Here is a 21,793-nt window from a genome sequence, read left to right as displayed (position 1 = left end):
CAGTGCTTTCTCTGGAGTCCATCAGGTCTGGGGAACCTATGGATGGGTCTCAAGGGACCCTGCACCACCACCCCCCAACTAAAAATATATATCTGTTTTAAGTAGGTGCCACACCGGCATGGAGCCCAGTGTGGGGCTCGAACGCACAACCCTAAGGTCAAGACCTGAGCTGAGATCAAGAATTGGACACTTAACCAACTGAGCCACCCCGGTGCCCCTAAAAATGTTTTATTTTTAAGTAATATTTACACCCAGTGTGGGGCTCCAACTCACAACCCTGATCAAGAGTCACATGTTCTACGGACTGAGCCAGCCTGCTACTCCTCCCCAATTTTTTAATGAAAACTTTATGAGTAAGAATGTGTCTGTTTTCCTGGAGACACAGTCGGTAGTTTCCGTGGTTCTCAAAGGGTTTGTGGCTCTGAGAACAGAGAGGTTGATCTCCGGTCACTACAAAGTTTGGGCTTAAGACCCCGACGCCAGGGCTTGGGCTGTATTGCAACTGTCCCAGTTCCATCCTTGTTGCTGCTGGGAAGAGGGGCACAGCGGGTACAGGGCATTCTGTACAGTTTTGGGGAGCAACAAGGTGATTCGAGCCCTTCGTTGAAGCAGCGTAGTAGGATGTGGGTGAGCCCAGGGCACTCAGGGCGGGCTCGCCTGCTACCTCCCTGCACGCCTCCGTCCCTGAGCCGTTCTTCCCTCCCCACAGAGGCTGGGGGGCAGCAGCATGCAGCCGGAGGAGGGCACGGGCTGGCTGCTGGAGCTGCTGTCCGAGGTGCAGCTGCAACAGTACTTCCTGCGGCTCCGCGATGACCTCAACGTGACCCGCCTGTCCCACTTTGAGTATGTCAAGAATGAGGACCTGGAGAAGATTGGCATGGGCCGGCCCGGTAGGTGGGGCCATTGGCCTTGCCGGTTGCTTCCCCACTGACCATTTACCTCCTCTGTCATCAGGACTGCCAACTGCATGGAAGAGCCCTCCCCCTTATTCCATCGGGTGGGAGGACGCGGCCTGCCCAGGAGCCCCCAAGGTGGGGTAGGGGGCATCAGTAGATGCCGCACGCCGTGAGCGCAGGAGGACAGTTGGCAGTCGGAAAGGTGACCTGGAGTTGGAGGAGAATGAAGTCTTCTAGCTCTGGATACTCAGGATTAAACACACACCCCTTTTGGCTTGTTCAGACATTTGGAGGATGCATTTCCTCCATCTCCTCCTCTGCTGTAATTGTGGCATTGAGTCGGCCCGGTTCACCATTCTGAATGCCAGGGTCAGTGTCCAGAGAGCCCCTTATGAACACGAGAAGATAAAAACCCGCAGAGGGTTTGCTCATTTTCTCTTAATCTGTCTCTGTCTCACAAAGATCTGCTGTAAACTGAGCTCCTTCTGTCTCTTTCCCGTGCACCAAGATCTGCTGTATCAGCTGAACTCATTTTTTTTCTATGTATTTATCCTAAAAGTACTGATTGTAACATCTAGAAGCCATGGTATTCCTTGTAGAGCATTAGAAACTTACTAGTACATTCAACTTAAAATAGCTAAATAATATGCTAAATTAGACATTGACATATGCTAGTTTTGGCTTGGATAGTTGGTATCTGATGTCAGGAACATAAAAAAATTTTATGGGAGGAAAAAACTCAAAATTGGGCAAATTCTACCCATTACCTTGATTTTTTTTTTTTTTCTTGAGAGTTGGAAAAAGACCACTGCTGTTCAATTTTGGTGGTTAAACACCTCCATCTAGTTCAAGAACCACTGCCTAGACGTGGAGTGCCGTCTGGTTAACTGTGGCCCCTGGTTGGTTGGAATGGTCTGTTTCCTTGGTGTCATTGTGCTGGGCAGTACCTCGCAGTGGACCCACCCCAGGGTGACCAAGGAAGCATGCAGGCGGGCAGCTTCTCTGGGGGATGTGAGCTACCTTAACATTTGAACCCCTCCCTTCCCCACAGGCCAGCGGCGGTTATGGGAGGCGGTGAAGAGGAGAAAGGCCATGTGCAAACGCAAGTCTTGGATGAGCAAGGTGCGTGGACGAGGTGCAAGATGGGGTGGGCAGCCTCGCAGGCCTCCCTGTGATGTCAGTCCTGGGAAACTCCCCCATTCCCAGGCAGGTGTAATCTGTACCTGGTCCAGACCTCCCTCCTCCAGGGTCTTCCTGGGCAGGGTGCTTGTAGAACTGCCTGGCTAAGTGTCTCATCCCCACCAGAGATGGCACGTGAGTAGCCTGTGCACCGCGGTGGCTTCCCATCCCCTCCCGCTGTGCAGTCGTGCTGGGCGTGGAACAGGCGCTCGCTGACAGGTGCGCCGTAACCTGAGCCCTTGCTCTGACTGTTGGGGCCAGTGTCCAGGGCAGAGTGGTGGGGACTGTCTGGACCCGGGACATCTTTGCCTCGCTCCCCTCCTCCCCCACCCTCCCTAGTCTGCAGGGGGTTTCTCTGGTCATCTGGCCCTGCTCACAGCTTCCTTCCCCACAGCCTGCCCCCCTTCTCCCTTTGCCCTAATTTAGGTCTGTGAGTGGTGAGTCCCTGTTCTGACTCAGTGGAACTTTGCCCATTGTCTGGAAGACAATGCGAGAGGAAGTGAACCAGCCAGGGCCTTCCCTCCCTGCTTCTGGCCTCAGGGCTGGGCGGGGGGTGAGGGGGGTGGGCAGGGCAGAACAGCTGGACCAGGATTGGGCAGCAGAGATTTCCTGGCTCTGGTCTGGCCAAGGGGCTGTCTCTTGGGAGCCTGTGGCCTTTTCTGGGGACACTGTCCTGGTCCCTTGCCCAGGTTTTAGGGAAGGATGGGTTTGTTGGGCGGATGAAGGCAGGAGGGAAGAGCTGTGCAGCGCGCCGGGATTCAGGGGTCGTGGACCCACCACATAGGAGGTCTTCAGGTCGGTCGGTGAACCTCTCCAGACCTGAGGCCTGTCTTCAGCAAGAGTGCTGGTGGCACTTGTCCAGCTCACCTCACCGGGTGGTGGAGAAGGTCCCTTGAGATAAAGGCTGTGAAGGGCCTTGTTAGCTGAGCACTGCTTGCAAACATAAGGGAGTTTAGTTACTGGGAGGAAAGCAGTGGCTAGAAGAGGCCCTCAGAGTGGAGACACCCCCTACCCCATGCAGATAAGACCCTGCCAACCTTGGGGGGGCAGGGGCTCAAATGGACAGAGTCTGTGGCCTGAGGCCAAGGCTTTGGATGCCCCAGTGGTGGTGGCCAAGTCAGATCGACGGGGCCAACTCTGCTACTCAGGGCCTGACCTTTGGCCCCTTCCCTCCACAGCCCAGGCTGCAGAGTCCCCTCCAGCCTTCCTTTCTCAGCTCTCAGCTCTAGGCACCCCTCCAGAAGCCCAGCTGTCTTCCCAGGCCCTTCCCCAGCAAGGCCTTGCTTCAGCTGCACTACCCGCCCCCCGCCACACACACACATTCACGGTCCAACCTCAGGCTCAAATTATCCTCTCCCTCTGGCAGGATGAAGGGCAGTCAGCTCCCCAGGGAGGGTGGAGACAAACAGCGCCAAATGGGCAACCCAGAGAGGGGGCCAGGGCTAAAAATGGAAAGGGAGGTGTTTGTGGAGGGCCCCTCAGGCTCCTGCCCATCTGCTCGGGTTAGGGGCCGGAGTCTGTGTTGGGTAGGGGGACAGGGAGGGACAAGTGGTGCAGAAGATGGGTCTGGAGTGGCTTTGGGCTCTCCCTGACCCCACAGCTGGGTGTGGGGCCACAGCAGTCACAAGCCACATGCCTGTCAGTCCATTTCTGGCACATACCCCGAGGCCACACTGAGACTGTGGATTTCCATTTGAGGGTGTGGTCTGGAGGAGGGGAGGGCCTCCAGCCAGGCTGCCCCCTGGCACTTTGGCAAAGCCAGGACCTCTGGAGGCCTAGCTGAGGATCCTATGGGGCAGGACTGAGTGACCGGCTCCGGCGCCTGAGGCTTCCATCTGGCCCCTGGCTGCTTTCAAACAGGTGTTCAGTGGAAAGCGATTGGAGGCTGAGTTCCCCCCTCATCACTCTCAGAGCACCTTCCGGAAGACCTCACCCACCCCAGGGGGCCCGGCAGGGGAGGGGCCCCTGCAGAGCCTCACCTGCCTCATTGGGGAGAAGGACCTGCATCTATTCGAGAAGCTAGGAGATGGCTCCTTTGGTGTGGTGCGCAGGGGCGAGTGGGACGCCCCCTCGGGGAAGACGGTGAGCTTCTGGGTCCTGTGGGGTGTGGTGGAGGGACAGGCCTCGAAGAGACTCTGGCAGAGTCCCCCTCGCTCTGCCTCTGAGGCAGATCTCTCCCCTCTACTGGGATGTGAATGGGGCTGGGCACAGGTCGAAAGGGGCTTGCGCCGGATTCCACGCTCAGCTTTAACTTGACATGTCTGTTTTTTTTTCAATTACAAAAATTTACTTATCATAAAACTGGAAATTTTTTAAAAATAAGAAAACAATTGTTTGTAACCCCCCTGCTCAGAGGAAGCAGAGTTATTTCAGCCTAGTGAATTTTTACGTATGCATGGACCTATGTAACCACTGCCGCAGTCATGATAGAGAACAGTCCCAGCACCCCAGAAGGCTCCCTCTTGCCCCTTCCACTGAGTATCTCTTCCTCCAAGGGAAGCACTCTTCTGATTTCTCTCACCATAGGTTCTTTTTTTGGCTATATATATGTATGTAGTGTGTGTATATGTATATATATATACACATATATGTATTTTTTTTTTAAGACTTTATTCATTTGAGAGAGAGCACAAGCGGGGGTGGGGGGTGGAGAGGCAGAGCGAGAGGGAAAAGCAGATGTGGGGCTCGATCCCAGGACCTGGAGATCATGACCTGGGCCGAAGGCAGATGCTTAACCATCTGAGCCAGCTACCCAGGTGCCCCTTTTGGCATTATATTTACAACATTTTCCTTCCACACCAAAAACATTTCTAGTATTGCATTTTATGACAACATTTTAATATTCTCCCATCACACTGATCATCTCTTACTGTAGGTTTGCTATTTAACCTGGGCGTTGTCTCGGGAGGGGGAGGCCCAGGGTAGGTCAGTAAGCTGCCCTGCTCCAGCCGGGCCACAGGCCCCTGTGACGTGCTCACCCATCCAGATGAGCAGACCCGAGACAGGGCTGTTTGGACTGAGTTGGAGGGAGGAGCGGGTGGGCTCCAAGTGTTGGGGCCTGGGGCCTGTCCTGACTCCTTTCCATCCCCACTCTGGGCAGGTGAGTGTGGCTGTGAAGTGCCTGAAGCCTGACGTGCTGAGCCAGCCTGAGGCCATGGACGACTTCATCCGGGAGGTTAACGCCATGCACTCGCTTGACCATCGTAACCTCATTCGCCTCTATGGTGTGGTGCTCACACCGCCCATGAAGATGGTGAGTGCTGTGGGTGGCGGACGGGTGCTCAGGCAGAGTCTCCGGGGCCCCAGATCTGCCCATCCCCCTGCCTATGCTGTGCTTCGCCCCTCCATTCTGATGAAGGACGCTTTGGTCCCTCACTGATATGGCAGAGTGGCTCCTAGGGGCCTAGCCTGGTACCATGTCCGCTGGAGCCCAGGTCCATCTTTGGATTTTGTTTGTGCTCATTGGCAGAGAGTTGTACTCATAGGAGGGGGCTGGCCTTGGAGTTTCATTTTTAGAATTTCTAATCTGAGCCTCTGTGGGTTGCTTCTTTCTGGGCCTCAGTTCCCATATTACCTGGAGGGAGAGGCTTGAGGGAGCTGGAGAAGTCCTAGAGGTCCCCAGAGTACAGGCCAGGAAGGAGCATGGAGCATGGCTCAGGCCTTCAGGAGAGGGACTGGGAGCCCAGCATGGGGTCCTGAGGGAGGGGCAGGGCTCAGCCACATGTACTCCTCCTGCCTCCCCCGTGGCCTCAGGTGACAGAGCTGGCACCGCTTGGATCGCTGTTGGACCGGCTGCGAAAGCACCAGGGCCACTTCCTCCTGGGTACTCTGAGCCGCTACGCTGTGCAGGTTGCTGAGGGCATGGGCTACCTGGAGTCCAAGCGCTTTATTCACCGTGACCTGGCTGCCCGAAATCTGCTGTTGGCCACCCGCGACCTGGTCAAGATTGGGGACTTCGGGTTGATGCGTGCGCTGCCCCAGAATGACGACCACTACGTCATGCAAGAGCATCGCAAGGTGCCCTTTGCCTGGTGAGGGACAGGTGCTGCCGCCTCACAGGGCCTGGACCCCATCCTGCCCCATCCCAGTCCCTGCACGCCCCGGGCCTCAGAGTCTCACCACATAGCCTTTGTCTTTTCTGGGCCTGGGGTGCCCTGTGTGCAGTTCATGCACTCATCCATCTAGGAATTCTCGGGGCCCACGTGCCGGATACTGCAGTGCACAGGGCTGTGTGCTGTGGGGGCTTGGAAAGGCTTCCTAGAGGACTCCGTGGGAAACTCCTGAAATGTCAGCAGTTAGCCAGGCAGGCTGGTTGGCAAGTGTGTTCCGTGTAGAGCTAGCCACAGGCAGGGCTGGACCGTGCCGGGCCTGGCAGGCTGACCAGGGACATTCACCTGAGTGCTAAGGGGGTACCTGGCCCCACCCTGGCCCGTGTGAGTTTCTCCTGTGCTGAGACCATTGTGGTCCATTGGTTCTGGACGTACCGGAAGGAGCGTGGTCCCTTGCTTTGGGGTGCGAGGAATAGGTCTAGTTCTTGCCAGAGAATCCTTCTAACCCAGGATGCACCCCCCCCCCCAGTTAATAACTGATTTTATATGTCGGGTGACCACACATTCCGGATTATGCCTGTTATTCTGGAGCAATTAATAGCACCCCCTTCATACCCAAGCATCCTGGTTTGGATGGTAAATGATAAAGTTCCCTTACAACAGCACTGTGTGATGAGCAGATTATTGTTACTCGAGTTTCACAGATGAGAACATGAGGCTTAGGGATCTTGAGTGACTGTCCCTGGGTCCCATCCCCTTTGAGTGGCAGGGCCAGGTTTCCAGTCCCAGGAGAGAGTCTCTGGTTCTCCGTTCAGTCGGCTTCCCCGTCACTCCACACCTTAGACCCCCAGGAATACCCCTCTGCTGGCTTCACTGCAGTGGCAGTTCTCTGTCTCACCCAAAAGGGAGTCCCAGAGGGAGTGTGGGGTATTTGGGTGAAGCCGGTATAACTGTTTCCAGCCATTTCGGTTCTTCCCCAGGCCCTATCCAAATTTCCCACCCACGCCTTCCTGCTGAAATGACCCAAGTCCCAGGATCCTGCCCCAAACCCGGAAATTGTCATCCTCCCACCACGATTAGAAAACAGCCCGAGATTTTATCCCCTGTCCTCTCCCTCACCAAATCCTGGAGCCTCTGACCTCTGCCCCCACTGCTTCCCTGACCTACCAGACTTCACCCTCGTCCCACCCAGCCTCCATGGGAATAAGACATGAGCATAGATGATTTTCTCCAAGTCTGTGCATCGCACAGTAAGTCCTGTCCCTGTTCACTTCATACGTGCCACCAAGGCCTACTGTTGAGCCTGGCCCACAGGCTCACAATATGTTGTTGAGTGAGTGTTTTCTGTCCGTTGGGCTGATGTGGGTGGGCATGCTCTGAGAGGCCTTCCGTTTGACCCCTGCCTCTGCCAGGTGTGCTCCTGAGAGCCTGAAGACACGCACCTTCTCCCATGCCAGTGACACCTGGATGTTTGGGGTCACACTGTGGGAGATGTTCACCTATGGCCAGGAGCCCTGGATTGGCCTCAATGGCAGTCAGGTGAGGGGCTGGAGATGCGCTCCCTACAGGACGGGTGGGGGTTGATTGGATTCCTGGCTCCCAACCTGCCCCTGTCAGGACTGGCTCTTACTTGCTAGGATCCCCATCCCCCTTGCCCTGTGTCCGCACATGACCTCTCAGATAGCTGAGCAGAGAGAGGGGCCCCCAGTGGTGAGGAGAGGGACAGATTGGGGCTTGCTCTCATTCTTTTCCTTGCCATGGCCACCTACCCGGAGGCCCCAACCAGGGGGTAAGGGTCAGAGGCCCGGGGATAGGCTCCTGGAGACAGACCTTTTCTTTGGGGTGCAGGCATGGTGGCCCACAGCTCCAGTGGTTCCATGGGCTGGAGGGAAGGTGGGAAGTGAAGAGCTGGGTGCTCTGCTCATGCTCAAACTGCACCACCCCACCGCCAGATTCTGCATAAGATTGACAAGGAGGGAGAGCGTCTGCCGAGGCCGGAGGACTGCCCGCAGGATGTCTACAACGTCATGGTGCAGTGCTGGGCCCACAAGCCAGAGGACAGGCCCACCTTTGTGGCCCTGCGGGACTTCCTGCTGGAGGTGAGGGCCCGTCTGCGCCCCGGGGCTGGGGTATCTCGGCAGGGGTCAGTCCCAGGCTGGGCAGTGACCTGTCTCTGCCCCCAGGCCCAGCCCACGGACATGCGGGCCCTTCAGGACTTTGAGGAACCAGACAAGCTGCACATCCAGATGAACGACGTCATCACCGTCATCGAGGGAAGGTAGGGAGCGCGGGGCCACGCCTGCACTGCCTTGAAGGGTGCAGGGTGGGGATGGAGGGGCCTGCTGGCTGAGCGCTCTTCTGCCTCCAGGGTTCCCATGACGTCGCAGGCCATGCAGTAAGGGGAGGACGGGCCTGGCTTCAGTCTGGAGCGCCTGGGGTTAAGTACCAGATGCCGCTGCTCCAAGGGAATTTCCCTGCCCAGCACCACCTCCTTTACCCTTTTCCCACTCGGCTCCGGCCCTGGCTGTGTGGGTCAGAGCCAAGCTGCCATATGGTGAGGCATAGGAAGTGGCTCAGCTTGGCCTCAGGGCCACGACTAGGGACTCTGGAGCTCCTGAACATTCCTCTCATCTTCTCCCCCTTCCCTTCCTGCCTCCTCCTCCAGGGACTCTTGACTGCCCACCTGGGTGCCCATCAGTACCCCAAAGCAACCCAGCATCTTCCTGGCAGCCTCTGTCCTCCCACTGAGCCCCACTGCCCCCTCGGGGGCTCCCCTCTGTTCTCTGCTGGGCTGCCCACCTGGGCTCCTTCGCCCCCAGTCCCCCTCCCAGGGCCCTCTGTTCCTGACCCCTCCCCCTGCCAGACACCTCGGATGCTTGTCTCTGCCTCCAGGCCCTGAGTCATGTCTCCTTCCTGCAGCCCCTGTTGAAGTCCTTCTGCCCAGGAGGCCCTACCCACCACTCACCCCACCCTCTGTTATCTGATCCCCAGGGTGGCTGAGAAACTGGTTGGGGCAGGGCAGGCTTGAGGTGCCTTTGGGGTAGGGGGTGAGCATGGAGGACCAGGAAGAGGAGCAAGGCAGAGGAAATCCCCTGTGCGCCCAGCTTCTGTGACTCAGAGCCAGGCAGGGATAGGGGCAGGGGTCGCTTCCCACAGAGCCCTTTCTACCCGGGCCTCAGGTTTGGGGGTCTGGGGCTTTTAGTTAAATCCTGTGCCCCATGGGGGTTGGTAAGAGAGGAGAGCTCTAGGTTGAGTCAGAGTGATGGAGTAGGCCTTGGAGCCCAGGGTGGTTCTGGAGGAACATGACCTGCCCTCATTGTGGCCCCAGCACCTCTTCCCCAGACCAGGGCTCCCCTAGCCTTTGGGCCCAGTATCTGGGAATACAAAGGACATAGCAATGAGTTGTGGGGGTGGAGGTTTGGGGAGTTAGTGCGGAAAAGCAGAAAGCTTCTAGGAGGAGAGAGGCACAGGGGTCAGGAAGGAAGATAGTCTGAGTTTGGGGCTGGGGGCCAGACGGGACTATAGGCATGGCTCTCTGGGGAACATTCTTGGAAATAGGAAGATTAGGGTGAGGGCCTATCTGGGGGGGCATGGCAGGGCCTTAAGTCAAAAGTCTGGACCTATACCTATTCCCACCTCCAGGAGCCCGAGGACCTTGGACCTGACCCTTCTTGTGCACCATAGCCCTCGGGTCTTTATTTCCCCCCATCCCTTGCTGTCAGTGGGGGCCCAGTGTTCCCCAGGGGGTGACTCAGTTGCTCCTTGTGTTCTGGGCTGTGTGTCTCTGGAGCTGGTGCCCTGGGTTACCACCAGAGCTAGGCGGGCAGCAGGTGGGGCCCTGGGGGAGCCACTCCTCTTGGGAGGCACCGTGGCCGTGCCCTGCCCCACCCTTGCGTCCCAGGCCCCACTGCTGCCTGCCAGTGTGGGCTCGCTGGGCTCCTCCTCCAGGGCCACGGCCGACTTGGACCACGGTGCCTGCTGGTGGTTCCTGGAGCTGCTCAGGAGGTGGGAGGTGAGGGACAGGAGGCCACAACGGCTGGTGAGGCTTTGGGGGTGGGCCTGTGTGCTTTCGCTCTGCCCCCTTGGTTTTCTTGGTGCCCAAATGTCTCTGTGTTTGTTTGGCTGACTGTCTCCATGTCTCCGGGTGGAGGGGCTCTCTGTTCACCTGTGTCTTCTGGGTTCTGGGCTTGTACGTGTGGGTCTCTGCTTCCCCATCTCTTAGCCTGGCTCTCTGCTCTATGTCTGCTCCTCCGTCAACCGTGGATTCTCCTTGTGGAAGCGGTGCTGGTGTTCGTTTCCAGGTGGAGTCTGGGATCCCCTCATCCCTGGCTCCGTGCTTCTCGGGGCGCCAGGCATTGGGCAGAGAGGACACCCAGATGTTCTGTTGAGCTTGTGAGGTGCTGTCGAGATGGAGGGACAAATGACGAATGGGTCTTTTCTGGGGGGGCCTTGCTTGGAAGCTGGGATGGCCGGCAGCACTTTCATGTTCCGATTTTATAGAACCAGAGAAGGGAGACAGGTTTTGAAATCCATCTTGGGGCCTTGGCCTGGCCTGGTCCCCGGAGCCTCTGCTTCCAGTGGCAGGTAGGGGAGGGGGAAGCAGGGGCCCGGGTTGTCCCTCGAAACCAAGGCTGCCTGGGTCGCTCAGAGAGAAGTGAGTGGGGCCGTGTTTTGAGCAGAATGTTTAAGCAACATTTATCAGCCGTTTCTGGACTGGACTACCTTGGGCCAGGACTGGGACAGGGGGGCTGTGATTTCCAGAAGCTGGTCCCAAATAGAGCAGGGGCAGCCTTAGGCAGTTCTCAGCTCAGGCCTTGGTTTCCCAGGTGCCACTCCACTCCTTGCCTGTCCCAGGATGCTGACAGGCAGCAGGAAATAGGAAGTTCACGCTGGAGGTGCTTGGCCCTTTTCTCTTCCCGCAGGGACTTCTGCCTGCACCGCAGTGTCTGCCCATGGTGGGCCTGAGCCTCCTGTTGCTGTGGACTCTGGTCTGTTTGTGGGGGTAGCGGGTGTGGCCAGGGCAGGCCGGGGGAGAAGGGTGGCCTCCCTTTCTGAGCCGCTGACACCTAGGTCCCACCAAACCTCAGAGGGGATAGGCGGGCAGCGCAGTAGGGCATCGGCCATCTCAGGAGTTACATTTGAGCCTCGTCGGGAGGATGCTGCTTCTGAGTGTGCTTGGGATGTGACTCCCGAAGGTGTCTCTCTCTCTTACACGTGCCCTGCATTCCCAGCTCACCTCCCCCAGGAGCACAGTGTTTGTGGGAAATGATGTCAGGACTCCCAGCAGGCATGGGGGCTCTTGCCTCAGCGTCCCTGTAATAAAGGGAGGGGGATTGGCGTCTCTCGCTCTCCGAAGCCAGTCCAAGGGAGCCACTATGTGAGGACTTGGGCTGTGCTGGCAAAAGGAAAGGGGTGGAGGGAGGGAGTGACCTCCTGGCAGTCTGGCCTTGCTCAGGGTCCACAGGGAGGACATGGTCACAGGGCGGACCTGGCCTTGGACATGAGTCCGTTCTCCGCTGAACTAGCTCTCTACCTTGGCCGCCTCTCTCACCCAGGTTAATGAGCGCCTCTGAACATGGGTGGAGAGCAGAGTCCAACGTCCAGCCTGGGGTGGGTGTCTGAGAAAGTCCGTGGAGAGGCACGCGGACCCCAGGGAGCCAGTGGGTACAGGGGGGAGGGGGAGAGCAGCAGCGAGGTCCCCTGCTTCATGGGAGGACATCCACCGCAACCAGCCCCCAGGGCCTGCGGTGCTGGGGGGCGTTTCTCTCCTCGGAATGGCCCTGCTGTTTTCCGATGGGCTTTGTCCTTTCTTGGGTGTTGTCCTCTCTTCTTCCTTCCTCTCCTGCCCTTCCCACCCCAGGGCAGGGTGTAATCACAGGGTTGCTGTGTCTGGTGGTGGGCTGGTCAGCAGCCCTGTTTATAGGGAGGCTGGGCTCCCAGCCCTTCCCTGCCCCACCTCTCGGCTTCCCAAGCGCTGCTGTACTCGTGGGGTTCGACTTGTGATCTCCAGAGCAGGCGGTTTGAGGTCATGCTGCTCCCAGTGGGCCACATCACCTTTCGGAGGAGGGTCCAGGAGCTCAGCCTCCATCCCGCCTTGGCCCCTGTGGTCTGACTCCAGTTTGGAGGAGACCTTTACGCTCCTGGCTGCACGGATGGGGGTTGACTGGGTACGCACGCATGTCTGCCACAGCGGCATGAGGCTGTCATTCCGTCTGCCTTGGCTCAGATTCTGCCCACATTGTCAGGTGTGAGTGACCCCAGTGGCAGATGCAGAAGCCGCAGCTTGCCATTCGAAGTGTCCAGGAGGGTCCCCTCCTGCCCTGACCCCCAGCCCAGGCTCGGGCTTAGGCTGCACCAGCAGAGGTTTCCTGTCTGAGATCAGAGTGAGGGGCTGGTGGTCCCACAGCCCTGCCTAGAGGTTGTGGAAGGCACTGGAGATAGAGAAGGGGTGATGGGATGGCGTGGATTGCTTTGAGTGCTTCCAGATGCACGAGGGGCTGCGTGCAGGAGATGCAGTGTGGTTGGAGGGCTTGGCTCCAAGTCCAGTGCTCAGGCCGTGGTGCTCCTTTGGACCCTGCAGCTCAGGATGCCAGGAGACTGGGCTGAAGAGCAAGGTCCGGTGGCCAGAGGGTGGGGGTCCAGGCCTTGCCAGGAGGAAGGAGGTGAGGCAGCTTTATAGGAAGGGTGCTGGCTTGCAGAGTAACAACTGAGTTTAAATCCTAGGTCTGCTATGATCTGTCTGGGAACTGTAGGCAAGTCCTGTCACTTGTTTGAACCTGTTTCCTTATTTGTAAACTGCAGGAAAAGCTGTCTGACCCACCTAGGTATCTTGGGATAAGGTGTGTGCAAACAGCTGGGTCCTGTACCCGGGGAGTGACCGGTCACGGGACAGGAGGGCTCATGGCACACCCCCTTGGTCTCAGGGCCGTAGCCCTTGGGCCCCCTTCTGCCAAGGTGGTCAGATATCGTGGCTAGAGAGCTTGGTATGGAAAGGGTCCTGCTCCCTGGGGCTCCCCCACCATGCCCTAGCATTCACCATGTCCTCTCTCTTGAGCAGGGCCGAGAATTACTGGTGGCGTGGGCAGAACACGCGGACGCTGTGTGTGGGGCCTTTCCCGCGCAATGTGGTGACCTCCGTGGCTGGCCTGTCGGCCCAGGACATCAGTCAACCCCTGCAGAATAGCTTCATCCACACGGGACATGGCGACAGTGACCCCCGCCACTGCTGGGGTTTCCCCGACAAGATTGACGAGTGAGTGCGATTGGGGGTGGGACGGTCACCTGTGGCTCCAGAGTCAGCAGCCCCTCCCTGGGCACACAGGCTCTCGCTGGCTTCCAACGTCCTTGTCACAACAGTGGGGCAGAGGGTCTTTTACTGCCCAGAAGCTCCCTGCACGCAGAACCGGGGTTAGGAGCTTCGGAGGATGGAGACGCACTTCTGTTTGGTGGAATGCCCCCCCTGGCGCAGCAGCCTTAGGAAAACGGACTTGGGAACAGCTTCTGGAAGGAGTTCAGCAGGAGAGCGGTCATGCTCCCTGGTGTTTGTGTAGTAGCTTCTCCGCTCTGCTGCTGGAATCCTGGAGACTGAGCCTGCTGGCCCAGCGGCCATGGGAGCTGGTGTTCTCGGAGCCGGGGGCGCAGAGAAAGAGCTCCCTGCGGGGAGACTCCAGAAGGGAGGCTAGGCAGCACGCCCACCTGCCTGCTCACTCTGTACCTGGCAGGGGGGTTCAGTCCCCTTTAAGCAAAAGGATGAGGTCACTGGGGGGCATCTGGGGAGGACATGGCGAAGAATTAGTCACTTCCTGAGCGCCCTGCCCCGGCGAGCCACCTGGCAGCTCCCCTTTCTGCTGGCCCTAGGGGGCTTGCAGGCAGCCCTTTCTCCTCTGACTTCGGACATTCGGTTCTGCCCTGAGAGGCGCCGTGAAGCAGGCCTTCCCCCTTGCCCTCACACACCAGAACGCAAAGCCTTGGGAGAGCAGCTGGTGGCTCTCACCTCCCAAGAGCCAGGCACGGGCCTGAGGGAATTGGGGCGAGGTGTGTAGACGCCCTCCAGAAGGAGGCCCGGCGCCCTCTGCCCTGCTCCTGGCATGCTGTGGCCAGCCCAGCCCCATTCCTCCAGGCTTTAATCAGCCCAGTGACTAAGTCCCGGGGCCTGACAATCAGCACAGGGCTGGAGAGGGTGAATCGGGAGCAGGCCAGGTGGCCCAGCCCCTTCCCACCTGGCAGTGGGGCTAGAGCGTGCCTCCTGCCCACCGTGACAGGGTAGTGCGGCCCGGTGTGGCCGAGGAGAGTGCCGGCAGGTGCTGCAGGTGCGGGGGGGCGGGGGCCCTGGCAGTTGCAGACGGCCAGCGCTGCTCCTGGGGGCTATTCTTGGAGCCCCTTCGGCCCGGGCCTTTCAGCCTGCAGTAAGGACTTCTGCCCTGCCCTCTCTCCATGACACCTCCCCTGCATATGGTCTTCGGGGAGCTGTGGGGAGTTGGAAGGCCTATGCTCCCGACCCAGCTCTGTGCGGGGCTTGGACAAGATGATTCCCTGCACGCACTCGGGTTTTTATTCTCTGCCTGGCCCCGGGCCTCTCCTCCTGAGGTTTCCCAGCTGTCATCACTGCACACCCTTCCCCCAGCCTCCCCCCCTGACCCGGTTGTCTCCCCCACAGACTGTACCTGGGAAACCCCATGGACCCCCCTGACCTGCTGAGCGTGGAACTGAGCACCTCCCGACCCACCCAGCATCTAGGAAGGGTGAAAAGTAAGAGCCCAGCTCCCCCCGAGTTTGTCAGCTGCCCAGGAAGAGGCACTGTCCCCTCTGGGCGCGCCGAGCCGGCTGCTCTGGCTCAGGGACAGTTGGGTCAGGGCCGCAGGGGGACAGCTGTGCCCTGGCTCCGGCTGGCTGTGGGGTGGAAGATGAGAGGCAGCTGTGTCCGCCGAGGTGGGCATCCTCGGCCGGTCCTATGTTGGCCTGCCCACCTCAGCTTCCCTCCTCCCTCCTCCCCGCCGTGCTCAGATCCTGGCTTTCCTCACTCCCCCTAATCCTGCTGTCCTCTCCCGAGCCAAAACCACCCCACGGGCTGCACGCTGGCCAGGGGCATCATCCATCTCCCGGATCCTGTGCCTGTCGTTCCGGAATACGGTTCCCCCCATCCTGCCGCCCTACTGCTTCCCCTTGCTGTTGGGTTTGTACGTTCACGCACCCCTATTCACTGCCCTCTCTCTGTCTCTCTCCACACTCTGCCCTCTCGTCTGGCTGTCTTCCCTCCCCTGTTCTCTGTCTCTCCCGCTCTGCCCCTTCTACTCTCCGCATGGCCTTTCTTGCAGGGGAGCCTCCACCTCGCCCACCTCAGCCTGCCATCTTCGCTCAGAGTAAGTGGGGCTGCTCGCGATGCCTTGGCCCCTGCCCCCGTCCCCTCTCTCCTCTCATTCCTCCTCTCCTTCTGGAAGGTACAGAGCCCTGGTGGGCTGGCTGGGTGGGAGGGGACGTGGGGTGTGTTGCTGTGAGCTTTTGCCGCTGACCTGGCCCAGCATGCCTGCCTCTCCCCCTGGCCCCCAAAAGCCTGGGCTTCTGGACCAAGGGTGTGGTCCAGGCGTCCACCTCTCCGCCATCACCTGGCCCTGCCCCACTCCCTTTGGGACCCGCAGAGGCTGTGGCTGGGCCTTCGTGGTGCTTGGTCAGGAGCTCTGTGCTCTGCAAGGACAGCGCCTGCTGCCCTGGACGGTGGGCGATTGCCCATGGCCCCCAGCCTGCGCTCATGGTGTGCTGTAATGGGGTGGGGAGAAGCGATGACTAACCGGGACCCAGGAGCCCGGGCTTTTTGGGGTCTTGTGTGTCGGGGTGTCGGGCAGCTGTGGGGTGTTGCTTGCTCTAGCTGAGATGGAGGCAGGGGCTCATCAGCCCCCGTGGAGAGCTGACAGTGTCCGGAGCAGGTTCTGTCCTGTTTGAATAGGGTTGGTGTGCATTGAGAATTTTGGCAGCCGGGGGCTAACCTCTGGGGGCAGTGGGAGTGGGGAGTTGGTGGAAGATACTTGCCCCTCTTCCCCTGTCCCCCTGCCTGACACTGCCTTCCTGTCGGGGTCTTCCTTTCTATCCTAGAGCCAACCTACGACCCCGTGAGTGAGGACCAGGACCCCTTGTCCAGCGACTTCAAGAGGCTGGGCCTCCGGAAACCAGCCCTGACCCGTGGGCTGTGGCTAGCGAAGCCCTCCGCTCGGGTGCCGGGCACCAAGGCGGGTCGTGGCGGCGGGGGCGAGGTCACGCTCATTGACTTTGGCGAGGAGCCCGTCGTGCCCACCCCACGGCCCTGCGCACCCTCGCTGGCGCAGCTGGCCATGGACGCCTGCTCCTTACTGGACAAGACCCCGCCGCAGAGCCCCACGCGGGCCCTGCCCCGGCCCCTACACCCCACGCCTGTGGTGGACTGGGACGCGCGCCCGCTGCCCCCGCCTCCTGCCTACGACGATGTGGCCCAGGATGAGGAGGACTTTGAGGTCTGCTCCATCAACAGCACCCTGGTGGGTGCAGGGGTCTGTGCTGGGCCCAGCCAGGGTGAAACCAATTACGCCTTTGTGCCTGAGCAGGCGCAGCTGCTCCCTCCCCTGGAGGACAATCTGTTCCTCCCACCCCAGGGTGGGGGCAAGCCGCCCAGCTCGGCCCAGACTGCAGAGATCTTCCAGGCGCTGCAGCAGGAGTGCATGCGGCAGCTGCAGGTCCCGGCGGGCTCCCTGGGCCCTTCTCCTGGCCCGGCCCCAGCGGGTGAGGACAAGCCCCAGGTGCCCCCCCGCGTGCCCATCCCCCCGAGGCCCACTCGCCCACGTGGCGAGCTGTCTCCGGCCCCCTCAGGCGAGGAGGAGGTAGGGCGGTGGCCTGGACCTGCCTCTCCTCCCCGGGTGCCTCCCCGAGAGCCCCTGTCCCCTCAAGGCTCGAGGACCCCTAGCCCCCTGGTACCACCCGGAAGCTCCCCGCTGCCACCCCGGCTCTCCAGCTCACCGGGGAAGACCATGCCCACCACCCAGAGCTTTGCCTCCGACCCTAAGTACGCCACGCCCCAAGTGATCCAGGCACCTGGCCCTCGGGCTGGTCCCTGCATCCTACCCATTGTCCGCGACGGCAAGAAGGTCAGCAACACCCACTACTACCTGCTGCCCGAGCGCCCGCCCTACCTGGACCGCTATCAGCGCTTCCTGCGTGAGGCCCAGAGCCCTGAAGAGCCGGCCCCCCTGCCTGTGCCCCTGCTGCTGCCCCCGCCCAGCACCCCAGCCCCTGCCGCCCCCACGGCCACTGTCCGACCGATGCCCCAGGCCGCCCCAGACCCCAAGGCCAACTTCTCCGCCAACAACAGCAACCCAGGGGCCCGGCCACCAGCCCCGAGGGCCACGGCGCGGCTGCCACAGAGGGGCTGCCCTGGGGACGGGCCAGAGGCTGGACGGCCGGCAGACAAGATCCAGATGGTGAGTACCGGGCCTGGCTGCCGGACGGAGGGGCAGGGCCCCCAGGGCCCCAGAGGAGCGGGCCCAAGTGGTGCTGACGGGTAGGTGGGCGGGTGTGCCCAGCTGCAGGCCATGGTGCATGGGGTGACCACAGAGGAGTGCCAGGCGGCCCTGCAGAGCCACAGCTGGAGCGTGCAGCGGGCTGCCCAGTATCTGAAGGTACCGCCACCTCCTGCCCGCTCTGGCTCTCAGGGGCCCTGAGGACTGGTTCCGCTACTCTCACCTCCCCTTGCCCCTCCCCGCCAGCCTGCCTCTGGCTCTCCTCTGCCCCCACCCCCGGCCGGTGCCCTTTGGCCCCAGTGTGTCCCATGGCGCCCCCCTCTGCTCCTCAGGTGGAGCAGCTCTTCGGGTTGGGTCTGCGGCCGCGAAGTGAGTGCCACAAAGTGCTGGAGATGTGTGACTGGAACCTGGAGCAAGCCGGCTGCCACCTCCTGGGCTCCTGCGGCCCCGCCCACCACAAGTGAGTGAGCCCCGTGCCCGAGGAGCCATGTCCCGGAGTACACTGCACTAGGGGGTAGCCCGGCACCTCGCGGGCCACGCGCGGCCAGGGAACATGGGGCTCCCCAGCCCCGGTGCCGGGATGCAGACAGCTCTGGGGGGACACTGTTTCTCCTAAGTGCATTCAGACTTTTTAGCCCCTTGGTTCAAACGAACTAATGAGTGGTGGGGTTGTTTACCGTGCCTGTCACCCTCTGATAGTCTAACAAGCAATACTGTTCTCTTTATTATTATTATTAAAGATAAAAGGCATCCCAGGATAAATTCCAAAATTATTGCTGACTTTTCAACTGATTAGCCTAGCATCAAGAGGCCCTCTTGTGCCCACCCACGTTAGACGCTCCCTACTCTGTTGATAGAGGGGCTCTCTGGTTGTTTCCCATCTTTAGGCGCTGAGATGTCCGGAGAGCCAGAGGGTCTGCCTTGAAGGAATCACTTGAGCCTGTCCATCTGACAAGGGCGGGGAGACACCCCACCTGGGCCTGGAGGACATGCTGCCACTCGCTGTGCCTAGTGGCTGAGCAAGGCCAAGGCAGCAGGAGACCGGGAGCCCCGCCTTGCCGTCCCTCCCTCACCCAGTGCTGTCCCTGCAGCTTTGGATCAGCCCTTGGTGCCCTCAGCCAAGGGACGGGAAGAAGCCCTGTGAAGGCAGGCTTGGTGGTGGCCCCAGCAGGCCCTGTAGCCGGCCTGCCTCGGGCTCCAGCCCCTGGTGTGGGGCCTGTGGCCGGAGCGTGTCCCCAGGCTCTTGCCCGCAGGGAAGCCAGGCTTGACCCGTGCAGGGAGGTTGTGTTGGCCGCACAGAAAGGTGGACCAGCACCCAGCAGGCCCTCCCCAGGGGAGGGCCCTTCTCCAGGGATCCCCTGGTGGGCCGTTGGGGTGTCGGAGAGAATGTGATTTGTGACCTCGCTGTGGATACGTTCGTTCTGGGACTTGGCTGGTCTTAGGATCTTGTGCCTGGAAATAGCCCTAAGTGGCTCAGGAAGCAGAGCGAGGGTGCCAGATTGTTCTGTGGCAGGGACCAGGGCCCAAGGCCCCAGGGTTGGCAGGAGACCAAGGGGGGCAGCTGCCCTGGAGGGACACCAGAGCTTCCTCTCTGACCCAGCCCCTCCCCTGTGCTGTTCCGTGTTTTCCTGCCAGCCCCTGCCGCCAAAGTTGCTGCCCCAGCTGTGGCTCCCTGCTTCTTCCAGAGAAATAAAGCTCGTTTCTATTTTATGTTACTTACTTGTGCCTGCCTGTTTCTTTGCCTCTTGGTCAGCAGCCCGAGGCCCCAGGGCTTCCCAGGCCACCATCTGTCCAGGCAGCAGGCCTTGGGGCGCCACCTGTGGGCAGAGGGCGGAAGTGCGGCCGGGGTGACCCTCAGGGCTCCCCCCGCCCTTCAGGGCTGGTAGAGGGGCTGAGTCTCGGACTCACAGTGCCCATGTTCTTGCTCTCGAGTTCCCAGGAGGCAGGGTGTACTGCAGGAGAGAGCTGGAGCTAAGCCAGAAACTTCTGTAACAAGGAAAGCTTCAATGTATAATTTTGTTTTTCTGAATATTTCATGTGGTACAAAACTCAGAAGGTATCGAGGCGTGTATTGTGAAGTCTCTGGGCAGGGGAGGGGGCAGCTGCCCAGAGGCTGCCTTCAGCATCAGTCTTTTTTTTTGCTTACAGTATTTTGAAGAGTTCCTAGCCATTCTTGTTTGGGGTTCCTGGTTCTATTTAACCAGGCCCCTTTTGATTGGAGGGTCTTTGGGTTGTTTCCAGTCCTTTACAATTACAACCATTCTTGCAATAAATGGCGCATGTGGACTATTTTTCACTTGCAAGTCAGTCTGAAGGCTGTGTTCCCAGGAGTGGAGCTCCACAGTCAAAGAGTATGTGCTCTCACGATGGGCCTTGCTGAACGGCTGTCCACTGGGGGCGGGGGGTGGGGGGGGTGGTTCGGCAGTCACAGACACCAGCGCGGGAGAGCTTTCCATGTGTTGCGGGGCTTTCCGATTTTTACCGGTGAGACAGGTCTCCCTAGCTTTAATTTGCATTTCTCCAATGAGTGAATATGCATAAAAAATGATTTGGGCCATTTATATTTCCTCTTCTGTGAGCCACCTATTAATACCCTTGGCTTGTTTAAAAAGTAAATGACTAGTCTGTTAGTGGTTTTTAGAAAATGACCGGATTAAGGGAATTAGCCCTTTGAGCTTCACCATGCCTCTGAGCAGGAAGAGAGCTAAATCATGAGAGAGGAAGCTGATGGTTTAGGTTTGTTAAAAACAACACAAAGACCATTTCGGATGGGCCTGGGCGCTGTCTGTGTGTGTGCTGCTCCAAGCTGGCCCTGAGGCCTGGGAGGTCTGGAGCCTTCAGATCTAGAATGTTCTGCGTACCCTGTGTACTAAGTCAAGAGTTCAATTATATTTAACTGCAATTAAAAAATATTTATTTTTAAAGATCTTATTAGAGAATGTGTGAGTGTGTGAGCAGGAGTGGGGGGAGGGAGAGGGAGAAGCAGACTCCCCGCTGAGCAGGGAGCCTGACCCCAGGCGGGGGGAGGGGGTCAGCCTTGATCCCAGGACCCCGGGATCATGAGCTGAGCCAAAGGCAGACGCTCAACTGAATAAGCCACCCAGACGCCCCTAAAAAATATTTGGTCACAATATATCACCAAAGAAAAGAAGGTAATATTAAGTTCATTTTGGGCTTTGCTGTTAGACCTGGATTCCATTCTAGTTGTGCTTGATCTTGGAAAAGTTAAATTTTCTGAGCCTATAAGCTGGGGGACAGTCATCCCTGCTTTTTTAGAACGGTTGTGTGGATTAAATGAGGTTGCACAGATCAAGTATTTTGCTTAGTGCGTGGACCATGACAAGTACCCAATAAACTGTAATCATTATACATTTTATTTTTTCATGTTCCTGCCGTTTCTATCAGTAGCTTACATTACTCACTGACCACAACTCTGTGCACACTTGTCTTCTCTTCCCATTTCCCTTAATTTCATTTTATTTTTTAAATAGCGTGTTCTTTGGGGCGCCGGAGTGGCTCAGTTGTTGGGTGTCTCCCTTTGGCTCAGGTCATGATCCCAGGGTCCTGGGATCGAGCCCCGCATCGGGCTCCCTGTTCAGCGGGAAACCTGCTTCTCCCTCTCCCTCTCCCCCTGCTTATGTTCCTTCTCTCGCTGTGTCTCTGTCAAATAAATAAAATCTTAAAAAAAAAATAGCTTGTTCTTTGGCTACAGACTCATTCCTTTTTAGAGATCATGGACACTTTTTTTTAAAGATTTTTAAAAAAATTTTTATTTATTTGAGAGACACAGCCAGAGAGAGAACACAAGCAGGGGGAGTGGGAGAGGGAGAAGCAGGCCCCCCGCAGAGCAGGGAGCCCGATGCGGGGCTCGATCCCAGGACCCTGGGATCATGACCTGAGCCGAAGGCAGATGCTTAACGACTGAGCCACCCAGGTGCCCCGATCATGGACATTTTCAACTCCATTTCTTAAAATGCTGTTTCTTGGTAAGCAACGGCAGAGGTAGTACATTTCAGGAAGACACTTCACAAGGGTGACGCCAGAGGATTGGGGGCTCCTCAGAGTATCAGGAAACGCAATGTACTTTTGCCAGATCCCCAGTTCCCTAAGTCACAGGGATTCCTGCTGTTTTTCTCACTCCAACCAGCCTGCCAGCTTTAGCCAGCATCTCCTGGGTTTATTGAAAAGA

At 58.8% G+C, this 21,793-nt stretch overlaps 1 protein-coding gene across 11 annotated transcripts in view; it reads left to right on the top strand.

Moving 5' to 3' along the window:
* TNK2 (tyrosine kinase non receptor 2) overlaps nt 1-19,319 on the top strand; it is a 45,770-nt gene extending 26,451 nt beyond the window's left edge. For 5 of the 11 annotated variants that reach the window (XM_032406790.1, XM_032406793.1, XM_032406792.1 and 2 more), the window contains exons 2-16: nt 710-890; nt 1,948-2,018; nt 3,936-4,157; nt 5,176-5,328; nt 5,829-6,106; nt 7,537-7,663; nt 8,077-8,223; nt 8,308-8,402; nt 13,182-13,376; nt 14,781-14,872; nt 15,439-15,483; nt 16,211-17,565; nt 17,668-17,763; nt 17,937-18,064; nt 18,492-19,319. In XM_032406790.1, coding sequence (XP_032262681.1) covers nt 728-890; nt 1,948-2,018; nt 3,936-4,157; nt 5,176-5,328; nt 5,829-6,106; nt 7,537-7,663; nt 8,077-8,223; nt 8,308-8,402; nt 13,182-13,376; nt 14,781-14,872; nt 15,439-15,483; nt 16,211-17,565; nt 17,668-17,763; nt 17,937-18,064; nt 18,492-18,498 — 3,174 coding nt within the window. In that variant the 5' untranslated portion in view covers nt 710-727 and the 3' untranslated portion in view covers nt 18,499-19,319. Of the gene's footprint in view, nt 1-709; nt 891-1,947; nt 2,019-3,935; nt 4,158-5,175; nt 5,329-5,828; nt 6,107-7,536; nt 7,664-8,076; nt 8,224-8,307; nt 8,403-13,181; nt 13,377-14,780; nt 14,873-15,438; nt 15,484-16,210; nt 17,566-17,667; nt 17,764-17,936; nt 18,069-18,491 lie in introns of those variants that run through there. The other 6 variants (XM_032406788.1, XM_032406791.1, XM_032406785.1 and 3 more) reach the window with 6 other exon arrangements.
* Nucleotides 19,320-21,793: the final 2,474 nt, after the last annotated feature.

This window comes from Phoca vitulina, unplaced genomic scaffold (assembly GCF_004348235.1).
Source record: "Phoca vitulina isolate PV1807 unplaced genomic scaffold, GSC_HSeal_1.0 scaffold8, whole genome shotgun sequence".
In the NCBI taxonomy this organism is placed as follows: Eukaryota; Metazoa; Chordata; class Mammalia; order Carnivora; family Phocidae; genus Phoca; species Phoca vitulina.
This window is presented reverse-complemented; position numbering and strand designations above follow the sequence as displayed.